A 14,477-nucleotide genomic window follows, 5' to 3' on the forward strand; every position below is an offset into this window, starting at 1 on the left:
GGACAGATACCAATTATATCATGGGATATTAATCTAGTGAAGAAGCAAATGTTATAATTAATCTCAACACATCTAGTGCCAAAGAATTGCAACTTTCTGCAGTGGTTTCTTGTCCTAAATTGACGTGGATGGAGTAAACTCCTCAGTTAAATACACAGACCAGCACATCAACAATGCAATGCAGAATTCAGTATCATCATCATGCCATTGGTTATGGGGGCTGCCACTGAATTTCAGAGCTCCATCAATTATCTCGTTTTGGTAAAGACAAAATCTACAACCACTCAGATTGATTAATATTGTCAGCACTGAGAAGGAAGTAGAAATTCTGACTGAATTGAGGTCAGCTTCATGCAAGGTGAAAAGAAGTCTTGGGAAGCAATGAAGATTGTCAGGGTATCGGTGGAAATAGAAGAACAGAATGGTGATGAATGGGACAAGAGGCTGGAAAGAAGGATGAAATGAGCCAAGGGGTACAAGGAAGAAAGGGGGAAAGAGAAGACAAGTTGCAAGGGGGAAGGAAAGGGGGAAAAGGTGGAAAAACAGAAAGGAGATGGAGTAAAAAGCCAGGGGAGAAAATGCAAGAGCATTTGAGACAATAGGTATGTGGTGGAAGATATATGTCAGGAAAAAGGGGAATGTAATGAGTCAGGGTGTGAAAGGAGCTTGGAAGCGAATGTTAAGGGTGGTAGGGCAAAGGGGAGTGCAAGGTGAAATGGACAAGAAAGCTGAGGGTGTGCATCAATAGCAGAGAAGACAAAAGGTAAATGAAATGGGTGAGAAAGGGGTGAAGAGTTTAAAGGGAGAAGAAGAGCAATTGGGGCATGGAATTAAACCAGTACAGAAAAAGCAGATGGTTAATGGTGTCACGGAGTGAGGGGTAAAGTGATGAACTGTGGATGAAATGTGCTTGAAGGTTGTGGACAGGGAGTGTACTTCAATGTTCCTCACCTTTTCCTTTTGTAGCTTCAGCAGAACCTCCTGCTGCTTCCTGACAATGACAGGCCTTTTGTCATCTTGCCCTTTGTCCTGGAGATGTCTGTGGAATTAATCATTTCAATAAACACAGGTGATGCACATTTAGTTCATACCATAATCTGCACCTGTATCACAGAATACACTGTGCGACTTTATTGGGTGCACCTGTGCATCAGCGCGTTAATGCAATTATCTAATCAGCCAATCCTGTACTAGCAACTCAATGCATAAAAGCTCGCAGACATGGTCAAGAGATTCAGCTGTTGTTCAGACCAAGCATCAGAATGGGTAAGAAATGTAATCTAAGTGACTTTGACCATGGAATGATTGTTGGTGCCAGACGGGGTGATTTGAGTATCTCAGAAATTGCTGATCTACTGGGATTTGCATGCACAACAGTCTCTAGAGTTTACAGAGAATGGTGCAAAGAACAAAAAAACATCCAGTGAACATCAGTTCTATGATGAAAACACCTTGTTAATGACAAGGAGAATGGCCAGACTGGTTCAAGGTGACAGGGAGGCAACAGTAACTCACATAGCCATGTGTTACAACAGTGATGGGCAGAGAAGCACCTCTGAATGCACAACATGTCGAACCCTGAAGTGGATGGGCTACAACAGCAGAAGACCACACCGTACTCCACTCCTGTGGCCATGTTATTAGGCACAATCCTGTCTGCATTATACCATAATAGTGTCATGGACCTCTATTGGGCTCTAGTCTGACAGCCTCTGACACAAAATGTTGCAATGGTTTCTTCTTCCTGCTGGACGGCACACAAATCAATCTGGCCCCATGCAAGGTGCAGGATCCTCCCCCTACAGTCACTACCCTGTTCAATCACCTTCCCCTCTCAAGGGGCAGATCATCATCTCCTGTTCCCGAACATTGTTCCATATTCACTCTGCAAAGCTCGCACTGAGAAAGAGCGGCTCACATTTTCTGATGCTCCAGCCAGGCCAGCTCAGCCTTGGTCTTCTCCTTGAGTGCCTTCTCCCTCAGTCGGAACAGAGCTGCCTGGTGCCTGGCTCGAAGATCCTCTTCCTTCAGGTACTGGTGGGCCATCTCGAGGGTAAAACGGCTGAATGCATCGTGGTTCCCAAAGCCAGACTTTCCTGTTTCCTCCCACTGCAGCAAAAATATAAATGGAAATCAGAAACCCTCGATTACCAAGGCTCCCAGTCTATGAAAGTCTTTGAAGCACATAGTCAAGAGAAATGCTAATCTAATGACAGTTTCACTTACAGGATAGTGCTGTTGTTTTAAAAAGCACAACATCAACATGGAATTTATATACCAATTTTAATGAGAGGAAAGTTCCGAAGGCACCTCACAGCAAATTATGAGAGTGAGCTAAAAGCAAACAGGCAACCCTTCCCTTGGTGAAGGAAGAAGTTCCAACAGAGGGAAACTTTTCAGCCAATCAGTCAGAACTACATGGGACACCAGTTGTTCAAATGGAGCTACCTGCTTCAACCCCATTGGCTTTCCTAAATGTTTGCAGACTTTCTTCTTAAATATTTATCCAAACTGATTTTTTTTACACTCAGTCATCCATGTGGTGAAAGATTCAATGTTCTAAACATCCATGTAAATAAAAACAGCTCCTGCTAAACTTAGCACTCAGTTGGTGCTTCTGACACCAATCAATCAGAGCATCATTCCACTATTCATCCTCCATTGAAGACGTTGTTTAGATTTCTCCTCAACACTCCCTGTGTCAGAGCAAATACCCTATGTTACTGGAGCATTTCCCTCTTCAGGCAGAATGTGAAAGCCTGCAATTCTTAGCTATAACTACATATTATTCTGCAGAGCCATGCCCTCCTTTGCATTCTTCTTAGCCCTCTCAGCTAATAATTAAAAAATCATGAAGTTATTAGTACTTTAATAACACAAAGTTGACAACATCTTGTATTATATTCTATTTTTAAGTTGATAAAGCCATTCCAAGTCACCTAAATCTGACAAATTTTCAATAACATTCATTCTGTTCCTACCGGTGTGATGGATATTTACTTTCCAGGGCCCAAGGTACTTGTTGCTAACCTTCGCTTTCTAGTATGGCAGCATGACCTATTCAAGGGTCAAAGAGTTGTTTTTGACTGGTAAACTTATGACCAATATTCCTTGCTCAGTCTCTGTCATAAACAATGGAAAATTAGGCTCTCATTAGCCCATGATTTAATCAAGAAACAGAATGGGGTCCACGTTGACCTAATTAAACATTGCATTCACCTAACCTGATGAGTGGAACTAAGTGTATCCCACGCAGATGACGTTAACCAATAGCAAGTCAACATAAATGTTAGAAAGCAGTCAGGATTGTTAAGAATGACAAAGATGCAGTGCAGAAAAATGTATCTAAAGTTCATTCCTTGGCCTTCAGTTGCTGTACAGATGACTCATTTGTCTGAACTCGTTGGTATGTCGATTTAGTTTGAAAGGATTGTACCTGTGTTTGAAAATCATTTGCTGTTTTGAAATCTTTTGTAATTTGGGAATCATTTATAAGCTTGTAATCCTGTAAGATTCAAGTCTATGTCAAGAATTATTTATTTAAATTAAATGTGTATCACTAAATATAAAACAAACAATGTTAAACTAAACACAAGAGATTCTGCAGGTACTGGAAATCCAGAGCAACGCACACACAAAATGCTGGAGGAACTCTGCAGGTCAGGCAGCATCTATGGAAATGAATAAACAGTCAATGTTCCAGGCTGAAATGGATGATCAGGGATGAAGGGTCTTGGCCTAAAAAGTCAAGTGTTTATTTCCATAGATGCTGCCTGACCTACTGAGGTTCTCCAGCATGTTGTGTGTGTTGCTTTAAACTACTTTGTGAGCTGGAAGCATTTCGTCCTTAGACGGAAGGGCATCCCCACTACTCAAATAGTGATTGTGGACAACTAAACTGAGCTATGGAAACAAAGTAATGTAGTCCTTGAAGTGCAGGCTGATGCAGTACCATCTCCCTCGAGTCAAGGTACTCTACCGAATAGGGCTTAAAGTCTTCTTTTAAGTTTAGAGTTTACAGACAGCAAACACAATATCATCACACTGGCTCTACCTTGCGAAAAGAAGTGCTTGGTGTGTGCGGTACACTGCTGTTCCTTGAATGCAACTTCTTAATTCTTTCCATTGTATGCCTATAATGGCTCTCAGAAGGCAACAGGGACCAGAGGGATTGCTCCATCAGTTTATCCTTCATCGGTGATCCACGGGTGACTGAGGTGTGAGCAGTTCCTGAAACAGATTCAACAATTGAGTAAACAACACAGATGCAGTTTCCTGTCAGGATGTTCTACTTGTCCAGAGGTGGCTTCAATCCAAACTCAGATAACATCAATTTGTAGTAGAAATATCCAAATTAACAGTCACATAAGAGAGAGGCATTCCTGGGCAGTGAGTCAGCTCCTGAGTACTTTTTGAGATAGCAGAACATAACTGAAATTAAAACACTTTAAACACTGCAAGTGAGGAGTGGGATTTGAAGATCACTTAGGGCAAACTGGATCTATCATGTTAATGCTAATATTTCATCTGAACCAATGCATCAGATGTGGACATAATGTCACCAAATTGACTGACTTAACTAGTAATGAGCCCTGCAGAGCTTCTTCACATTGTCTAGAACAAGATGATCTGCTTGAAGGAGACAGAATCAACTCAAACGAGCAGAATTAAAATTTTAGTGATTTAGTGGTTAATGTATGGTCCACTCACAGGGTTGGAGTTTCATAACTTCCATAGTACTAAGGGCATCAAAGGTTACAGGGAGACGGCAATAGAATGGAGCAGAGAGGGATAATAAATGATTGATTGGCAGAGTAAACACAGTGGGCCAAATGCCCTATGGTCTAAGGTCACAACTTAAAAGTTTCACTCTCATGGAAGGAGTTGATTCAAATGAATGTAAAATTGATAAGATGCCTCAAACAATTTTGGGAAACAAAATGATTTTTAGTTTATGACATGACTTGCACCAAAAGGCAATGTATTTAAGGCATTCCTGGCCAATGGTGACTCTGGGCCAATGGTTCACAAAGCTCTCCAGCCCTGTGGCACTCCCTCTGTCATGGTTGGAACCGCTGTAGCTAATTGAGGAAGATTAAATAGTGAACAATTCCAGAATAATGGCATCATGTAACCATTTGGATGGCCACGGTAAAAGCAAAATGAAAGTTAAGGATGGGGAAATTAGTCATATATTCATACAGCACAGAAATAAGCCCTTCAACCCACTGAGACCCACCTGGCTATCAACCATCCTGATGACCCACCAGCAGCATCCTTCCCATCTCACTCCTCTTACACCGTGGTCACCCAGGATAATCAGCATACCATGATCAGGAAGAACCAACTCTGCTCTATGGTAGAACAGTTAATGTAACAATATTACAGCAGTAGAAAGCCAGGTTCTATTCTACTGCTCTCTGTAAGGACTTTGTACATTCTCCCTGTGACCGTGTGGGTTTCTTCTGGGTGCTGCAGTTTCCTCACACATTCCAAATATGTACAAGTTAGTAGGTTATGGTCGATGGGTATAGTTGAGAAGATAATGGGTATATATCTGCTGTATCTCCAAATAAACAAAAGAATGAGTATAACTTGTACCATTCTCACCCGCTGAGATCTCTGCACCTGCCCTGCTCCTCCTGCTCATCAGATGTTCAGCGGAGTCAGGGAACATCAAGGACCTCTTCATCCCCAAAGCTGAGTCTCCTTTCAGGGGTGTTTTCATCCTGCAGAGGAGATTGGTGTGAAGGACAAAGAAAGCAAAATTCTGCTTAGATTTTTTCTCATTATCAAGGACCAACAGGAGCAGAGAATTTTCTGGCTTCCGGCTCATTTTAGTTGTTGCTCCCTCACCATCCTACATCATTCATTTTTATTTACAAGATAATTCCCACACTACCCCTGAAACCCACACCAGACTCCCACCATCCACTGTGAGATTGGTGTAAGGAATGTGATAACTTTGTCAAGGGTTTCTTACTAACCAAAAGAAAGGCTGCTTTCCATTATTTGCAGGGCCAGTAATCAAATGAAAAATGATGGATATACCAATGACTTCAACATTGCTGGAGGCTGGCATGGGAGAAGAGAGACAAAGGCATCTCCTTAGAACATCTGAAAGCCTTGGTTGATCTTGCCTCCATTGGCCATATAATGGAATAAGTTTCAGATCATCCTTAACCTGCATAAAGCCTTTTTATCTTACCCAACTGCTTGCCCTTCCCTTTGAGTCAGTATGTTTTGGTCCTGCAACAGTCTGCTCAGGGGAGCAGCTTATTTCGAAGCAGACATGAGACACGGTAGCACATGGGGGGGGGGGGTGGGCAGCATGGTAGCGTAGTGGTTAGCGTAATGCTTCACAACACCACCTGTAAGATCGGGATTCAATTCCTGCTGTTGTCCATAAGGAGTTTGTACATTCTCCCTGTGACCACATGGGTTTCCTCCAGGTGCTCCAGTTTCCTCCCACATTCCAAGGATGTATGGGTTAGACAATAGACAGTAGGTGCAGGAGTAGGCCATTTGGCCCTTCTAGCCTGCACCGCCATTCACTGTGATCATGGCTGATCATACACAATCAGTACCCCGTTCCTGCCCTCTCCCCATATCTCTTGACCTCGCTATCTGTAAGAGCTCTATCTAACTCTGTCTTGAATGCATCCAGAGACTTGGCCTCCACTGCCTTCTGGGGCAGAGCATTCCACATATCCACCACTCTCTGGGTGAAAAAGTTTTTCCGCATCTCTGTTCTAAATGGCCTACCCCTTATTCTTAAACTGTGGCCTCTAGTTCTGGACTCACCCATCAGCAGGAACATGCTTCCTGCCTCCAGTGTGTCCAATCCCTTAATAATCTTATATATTTCAATCAGATCCCCTCTCATCCTTCTAAATTCCAGTGTATACAAGCCCAGTCGCTCCAATCTTTCAACATATGACAGTCCAGCCATTCCGGGAATTAACCTTGTGAACCTACGCTGCACTCCCTCAATAGTAAGAATGTCCTTCCCCAAATTTGGAGACCAAAACTGCACACAATACTCCAGGTGGGGTCTCACCAGGACCCTGTACAGCTGCAGAAGGACCTTTTTACTCCTATACTCAATTCCTCTTGTTATAAAAGCCAGCATGCCATTAGCTTTCTTCACTGCCTGCTGTACCTGCATGCTTGCTTTCATTGACTGATGTACAAGAACACCTAGATCTCGTTGTACTTCCCCTTTTCCTAACTTGACTCCATTTAGATAGTAATCTGCCTTCCTGTTCTTGCCACCAAAGTGGATAACCTCACATTTATCCACATTAAACTGCATCTGCCATAATTTGCCCACTCACCCAACCTGTCCAAGTCACCCTGCATTCTCATAACATCCTCCTGACATTTCACACTGCCACCCAGCTTTGTGTCATCAGCAAATTTGCTAATGTTACTTTTAATCCCCTCATCTAAATCATTAATGTATATAGTAAACAGCTGCGGTCCCAGCACCGAACCTTGCGGTACCCCACTGGTCACAGCCTGCCATTCCGAAAGGGACCCGTTAATCGCTACTCTTTGTTTCCTGTCAGCCAGCCAATTTTCAATCCATGTCAGTACTCTGCCCCCAATACCATGTGACCTAATTTTGCCCACTAATCTCCTATGTGGGACTTTATCAAAAGCTTTCTGGAAGTCCAGGTACACTACATCCACTGGCTCTCTCTTGTCCATTTTCATAGTTACATCTTCAAAAAACTCCAGAAGATTAGTCAAGCATGATTTTCCCTTCATAAATCCATGCTGACTCGGACTGATCCTTCTACTGCTATCCAAATGTGTCGTAATTTCCTCTTTTATAATTGACTCCAGCATCTTTCCCACCACAGACGTCAGGCTAACCGGTCTATAATTCCCAGTTTTCTCTCTCCCTCCTTTCTCGAAAAGTGAGACAACATTAGTCACCCTCCAATCAGCAGGAACTGTTCCTGAATCTATAGAACATTGGAAAATGATTACCAATGCGTCCACGATTTCTAGAGCCACCTCCTTAAGTACCCTGGGATGCAGACCATCAGGTCCCAGGGATTTATCAGCCTTCAGACTCAACAGTCAATCCAACACCGTTTCTTGCCTAATATAAATTTCCTTCAGTTCATCCTTTACCCTAGTTCCTTTGGCCACTATTACATCTGGGAGATTGTTTGTGTCTTCCCTAGTGAAGACAGATCCAAAGTATCTGTTCAACTCGTCTGCCATTTCCTTGTTCCCCATAATAAATTCACCCGTTTCTGTCTTCAATGGCCCAATTTTGGTCTTAACTATTTTTTTGCTATTCACATACCTAAAGAAGCTTTTACTATCCTCCTTTATAGGGTCAGCGAGTTGTAGGTATCCTACTTTGACTCCTGAAACATGGTGAAAGTTACAGACTGCCCCCAGCACATTCTCATTGCAATCAGCACTGTATATTTTAATGTGTATATAGTAGATAAGGTTAATTAATAATAGAAACATTTGGAACCAGTTAGTTCTTACACACCTTCATCAAATCTCCTCTCAACCTCATTTGCCCTAAGGAGAAGAATCCCAGCTTCTACAGTCTAACTTTCAGACTGAAATACTTTTTTATCCCTGGAATCTTTCCAGTAAAACTTTTTGTTCTGTCCCTAGGACTTTCACAGCCTACAGTGTGGTGAGCACAATGGGGTCAATTACTGGGTTCCTCAAAACAGTAATCTTTTCTCTTCTCAGTCTTCGCCAACCCAGTGGGAGTGTGCCCAAGTTATACATGGTGAGAGAAAGGGAGAGGGAAATTCAAAACTTATCCATGGGAACAATATTGGTGATATGAATCCAAGTATAACCTTTACCCTGAGCTTTAAGAATGAATCCCACTGGATTCACCAGTTGACAGTGAGAGCATTGATTACCAGTGGTCACATGAACCCATGTCTCTAGTGAGGTATTTTCAGGACTGTATGGAATGGTGGTGTTTTACCCAACTAATAAAGCACCATGAAAGACTGAAAGAGTGTAAAACAAGCATTGGACATAGTTCCAACAAGGAATTTAAAGTAACCCCCAGGCCAGCTCCCAGCTCAGTGTGTCCCAGAACCTCAGAACTGAGACATGCCTACCACTGGCCAAAACTTTCAAAATAAAATGGAGGATACAGAAGAAAGTAAGGAGTCAGGTCCCTACCCCAAACCAGAACCTCTCTTTCACCTTAACTCCTCAGTTTCCTCTTGGAGTTGCTTCATCAGCTCAGCTAGCCTCTGGGTCACTGGGTCCTCCTTTCTCTTCACCATCTCATTTGTGGTCACTTTCCTGGGATTGATTGCAGTCCTGGAATCACCAAAAGGCTGAAAAGGAAAGCATCACATTTAGCTCCATCCACTTACGTGTGATTAATGCAGCAACAACTGTATTTATACAGAGTCTTCAAACTGAGAAAGCTTCCTCAAATTTCAAAAAAAAATTCTACCTTCTCTTTAAATATTTCTAATGATCTCACCTCCAGAAATCACCACCCTCAACCCGAGGTAGAGAATTCCAGATTCGTCCATTGTCTGCAGGAAGAAATTCCTATACACCTCAGTAAATGACCATCCCATTTACTTGTAACTATGGTCCCTTGTTCAAGACTTCAGGAGAAACATCCGTGCATCCATCCACCCTCTTAGGATCTTGTATGTTCAGAAAATTTCACCCATTCTAAACCCCAAATAATACAGTCCAAACTTCTTTAGCCACTTGTGATAGGCTGACTCTCTCCTCCCAGGAATGAGCCTGGTTAATCTCTACAGGACTGCCTTCAACATGGGATATCCTTTCTTATCCACTGGAATGAAAATAGCACAGTCTTCCATGTGTGACCTCAACAACACCCTGTATGACTGCAATAATACTCCTCCCTTTCTAAAGTCTAGCCATTTGCAACCAAGGCCGACGTGCCATTGTCAGTAGGTCAGGCAGTACATATTGAGTTACTTCAGGTTTCTATCCTTCCTTCAGAAGTAGGGAAAGACAGAAATCAATCATGTTTTATGCTGCAGTGAAGATTGTGAGAAGAAATGGAATATCTGTGGTGGAGTGGAGAGGCGGAGAGAGACACAGAGCGGCTGTTGCTGTGGAAGCAAGATCAGCACGATCAACGAGAAGATCAGTAACTGTCTGGGAGTTTGGTTCTGATGAAAGCTCGTCAATCCGTTACATTGACTCCATTCTTCTCCCTCCATAGGAGCTCCCTGAACAAAGGAGAAGTCTGTTCAGTTTCATATTTCTAGCAACATTTTCTATTTCACTATTCCAGTATTGTGGTTTTTTTCCTACCCCTGTTCTCCTTAATTTCCTATTTATACAAATACAGATCAACTCTGATCAACCATCAGTCTCTACCCTCTCTCAGTCAGACGGCCCCCATTTTCGCTTGCTCACCACTCTAACACATTACATTGGAGACACAAAATTCTGCAGATACTGGAATCCAGAGTGAAAACTAAACTGCTAAAGGAATTCAACAGGTCAGGCAGCATCCATGAAAGGAAAGGGACAGCTGAGGTGTCGGGTCGACACCTTTATTTTGTCTTCACATTTCAAACTTTTTCCAGTTCAAATTAAAACTAATTGACCTGTAATGTTAACTTCATTTCCCTCTCCACAGATGCTGCCTGTTTCTTGAGTACTTCCAGCATTTTCTGTTGTTACTTCAGATCTTCAGCATCTGCAGCATTTTTGCTGAACAAGTCGGAAGGTCAAAAGGATACAAGAAACTGGAAACATTTAATCAGCAGCTTCTCTGCCTTTGTTGATTGACCATGTGTTTTGTTTTGAACCGTGAGGAATTACATCGAGGAATCTGTCAAAACATATATGTGATCTGGTTCCTGGCACAGAAGGATCATGTGAATTACCAGTCACCTTGGCTAATTAAATATTGTTTAACTTTTCCAGTTTTCTTTTTCTTTCTCTCACAGTCCAACCTCTCTTTCCCATTCTCAGTGTCCCTGACTTTAAAGAGAGTTCCTCTACTGCATCCCTCTGATTCCCCCTCCTTGTGTTATTTCTCAGTCCTCTGATATGCCGCCTACATCCCATCAATTACTAGGGTTCCTGACAGCCCCTCACTTCACAGCCAAACCTAAACAGGTGTAAACAGGTTTTCTTGGGAGTTAGAGGGTAGCTGGGTACAGCACTAACTGTAAACACTTAGCTAGTATTTACCTCACCATCACTAAGGAAATTCGAGCATCCAGCAAGGCTGTTGACATGGGAAGGAGAGAAATATTCCCCCGAGCAGCCTTTGTAATGGATCAAAATTTTTTTAAAAACAACAATTTTTGGGTGTCAATGGTACAAGCTTCTGCAAAAGTTTATCACAGGGACAGTTCCTAGTGATCTTACGTTGACTACTCCGGACAGCCCCAGTTACATCCTGAGTGGGTTTTTGACCTGGGATCATTTTGACAGAGACTTTAGTGGTTTCTGAGAGAAGCCATGGGTTCAGTGATGTGGCATAGTGACATTGCATTCTTGTCATGGTTAATGGAGGAGTTGAAAATACACTTCTCCCTTTCAAGAACTCTGTGGAACGTACAGTTTAGGATGAGGGCACATGCAGTACCTAGAGCAGGAGTTCCCAACCTGCCATGGACCAACACCATTAAGCAAGGGGTCCACGGACTCCAGGTTGGGATCCCCTGCTCTAGAGTGAGGCAATAAAGAAGCAGCCATTTTGCCATTTTGCTGAGCAGTAACGTAGGTGTCTATTAGAAAGACAACAGTCAAATCTTCAAAGGGTTGGGGAGAAAACAAATGGAAAATCACTCTTAATATTGAAGTTGTAGTGATGGAGCCATGAATGAGGAAAGTCTTACCTTCCCACTGTGAGAGTTTCTGTGGGACTGAGAGCTCAGGTAATAACAGCTGCGTTCATTGATACCTGTCAAATTACAGAATAATAGACAATTAAGAGCAAGGTTAAAGTTGTGATGTTTAATACAAAACAGTGATGGAGTTTGTACTTGCAGAAAGCCTTCCGCAGCTCCAGCCCCTCATATGGTGCTTGACATACAATGGAGTACCTTAGAAGTTTAAAAGTTTAATCTCAGCCAGTTCTACACAGCAAGTCCCCATAAAACCACAGTTAGTGAACAAATATTCTGTTTTTGTTAATATTGAATAAGGAATGAATATTGGTAAGCATCACGAAACTTCTAAAAATATTTTCGTGGCATTTTTCTCATCCATGCAAGAGAGCAAATGGGATTTTAGCAAGCTTTGTTCTTAAGTATCATTCGTTATGTCCGTGTTGTATTATGTCAGTGATCATGGTCTTTCCGTGACCATGATTGTTCTTGCCAAATTTTTCTGCAGAAAGGGTTTGCCACTGCCACCTTCTGGGCAGTGTCTTTACAAGACAGGTGACCCCAGCCATTATCAATACTCTTCAGAGACTGTCTGCCTGGCTTCACATCATCCTTCATGGGGGAGTTAAGCAGGTGCCACACCTTGCCCCAGGATGATGTGCAGGCTAGCAGAGGGAAGGGGAGCCTCACATCTCCTTTGGTAGAGACGTATCTCCCCCTTGCCACCCAAGTGCTTAAGTATAGTCTTTCTAAAACAGGATCATTTTCCCTGCAGTTGGGTGACTTTACAATAGGTGTGTTGCATAGAGATTTAGGGCAGCTTTAGTGTCAGTATCTAATAACACAAAAAGAGAAGACCTATACATTACAAAGGCCCCTTATGCAAAATATCCATCTGTAGCAGAACATGTGTTAGTGCCTTATGTAAAAGAGAATATGGTAGAGGGAGCTTATTCATTAAGATAAAACAGAACTTGAAGCCTGAAGGGATTATTTTTTGCTGTGCAGCTTCTCTAAAAGGCAAATATGCTTTAGATCTATTTGCCTTTTGTTCTGATGAAACTTTGAAGTAGATTAAAATTCCTCTCTGCCAGCTCCCCAACTTCATCTTTAGGGAACTGAGTATGCATGGCTGGCACGTTATGTCATAAGCCAAATTTTTACATAAAATAAAAATTCCACTCAGTGGGTTGTCAAAGTTTAACAACCCTCTGGTAAAAGCAATTGAATTCAAGTATACCATGGACAAGATGCCATTACTTACAATGGTGTACTTCTATGTATGGGTGGTGGGGTGGAGATACATCTCTACCAAAGCCTGCAGGTCACCCTTGGGTAAGGTGTAGCATCTATGTAGCACCCTTCCACCTGGTCAGGGTCACGTGAAGTCATTGGAGCAGGTGGTGGATGGTTGTATGAGCAGGTGGTGCATATAACAAGTCCTGGTTATGCGACCATTGACACCAGGTAGGCAATCTCTGAAGAGTATTAATAATGGCTGGAGTCACTCATCTTGTAAAGACACTGTCCAGAAGAGGGCAAACCACTTCTATAGAAACACTTGACAAGAGCAATCATGGTCAAAGACCATGATCGCCTCCGTCATATGACACAGGACATGATGATAATGATGATGTACTTATATGTGACTGAAGTTAAAGAATAAGTATATTTTGGAGTTAATGGACCTATGGTCTCTACTTCCCATAACTGCACAGATGCTCCACTCTTAACCACTACAGGCTTCAGATAAAAGTGACAACGATTCTCAACAGATTCTGATGGTGGCTTTAACCACAGATCTCCTCCACCCACAAGGGCCATGGTGCCAGAGGTACCCACCACACTCCTTCGCTGTGACAGACTCCTTGTCTCCTGAGAACGAGTTGGGCAGGGTCCTGGATGGTGACCAATGTGAGCTCAATCTCTGACTGTTTTGGATCAAGGGTTTGTTGCCATCTTGCATGTTGCCTGTTTCCCAAGATCCTCTAAGTTGGGGAACAAAGAATTGTTCATAGTCAAAGCTTTCTCATTCTTTAAAACAGAACTACACCAAAATTAAACACATAGAAATAGAACATTGAGCCCAATTGGTCCAAGCTGGTTATTAAGCTCAAGGCAAGTCTCTTCCCATCCAAGTCTGATTAACTCCTGTCAGAACATTAGACCACACCAAGGCAGACACAGTTATACATACTGTAATAGTTACCTATTATTATCATATATTACTGTAACACTTTGTTCTGCGTTCAGTTATGGTTTAACTTGTACTACCTCATTATGTTGTTGTAGTGAGTTCATTTGTATGAACTGTATGCAAAACAAGTTTTTGCACTGCACCTTGGTACATGTGATAACAATAACCCAATTTACCAACGTATTATCATGCAAAATGGAGAGCAATGAACTCAGTATAAAGTATTGTGGGACTTGGCCATATTCCTGCAGTTATTGCAGTTGAAAACTGTTAAAGAGGTCCCGCTCAATTCAGAGGAAAACTCAACACGAGATCTCATTGCACAGGCCCAGGGATAATCTGGTGAATATCACTACAGCAGTGCATAAGATGATCAAGTAGCCACATGAAGCCTGAATTTGATGATGGAAAATGTATAAAAATTACCCAAT

The 14,477-nt window shown here is 42.3% G+C and overlaps 1 protein-coding gene across 1 annotated transcript in view; it reads right to left on the bottom strand.

Moving 5' to 3' along the window:
- Window positions 1-14,477, bottom strand: part of LOC140730167 (uncharacterized) — an 85,791-nt gene that overhangs the window by 52,329 nt on the left and 18,985 nt on the right. The window contains exons 2-8 of the mRNA XM_073050292.1: window positions 13,692-13,837; window positions 11,859-11,923; window positions 9,208-9,344; window positions 5,611-5,729; window positions 4,055-4,230; window positions 1,919-2,109; window positions 952-1,039 (exon numbers count right to left, since the gene is read on the bottom strand). Coding sequence (XP_072906393.1) covers window positions 952-1,039; window positions 1,919-2,109; window positions 4,055-4,230; window positions 5,611-5,729; window positions 9,208-9,344; window positions 11,859-11,923; window positions 13,692-13,815 — 900 coding nt within the window. The 5' untranslated portion in view covers window positions 13,816-13,837. The remainder of the gene's footprint in view (window positions 1-951; window positions 1,040-1,918; window positions 2,110-4,054; window positions 4,231-5,610; window positions 5,730-9,207; window positions 9,345-11,858; window positions 11,924-13,691; window positions 13,838-14,477) is intronic.

This window comes from Hemitrygon akajei, chromosome 7, assembly GCF_048418815.1.
Source record: "Hemitrygon akajei chromosome 7, sHemAka1.3, whole genome shotgun sequence".
Lineage (NCBI taxonomy): Eukaryota > Metazoa > Chordata > Chondrichthyes > Myliobatiformes > Dasyatidae > Hemitrygon > Hemitrygon akajei.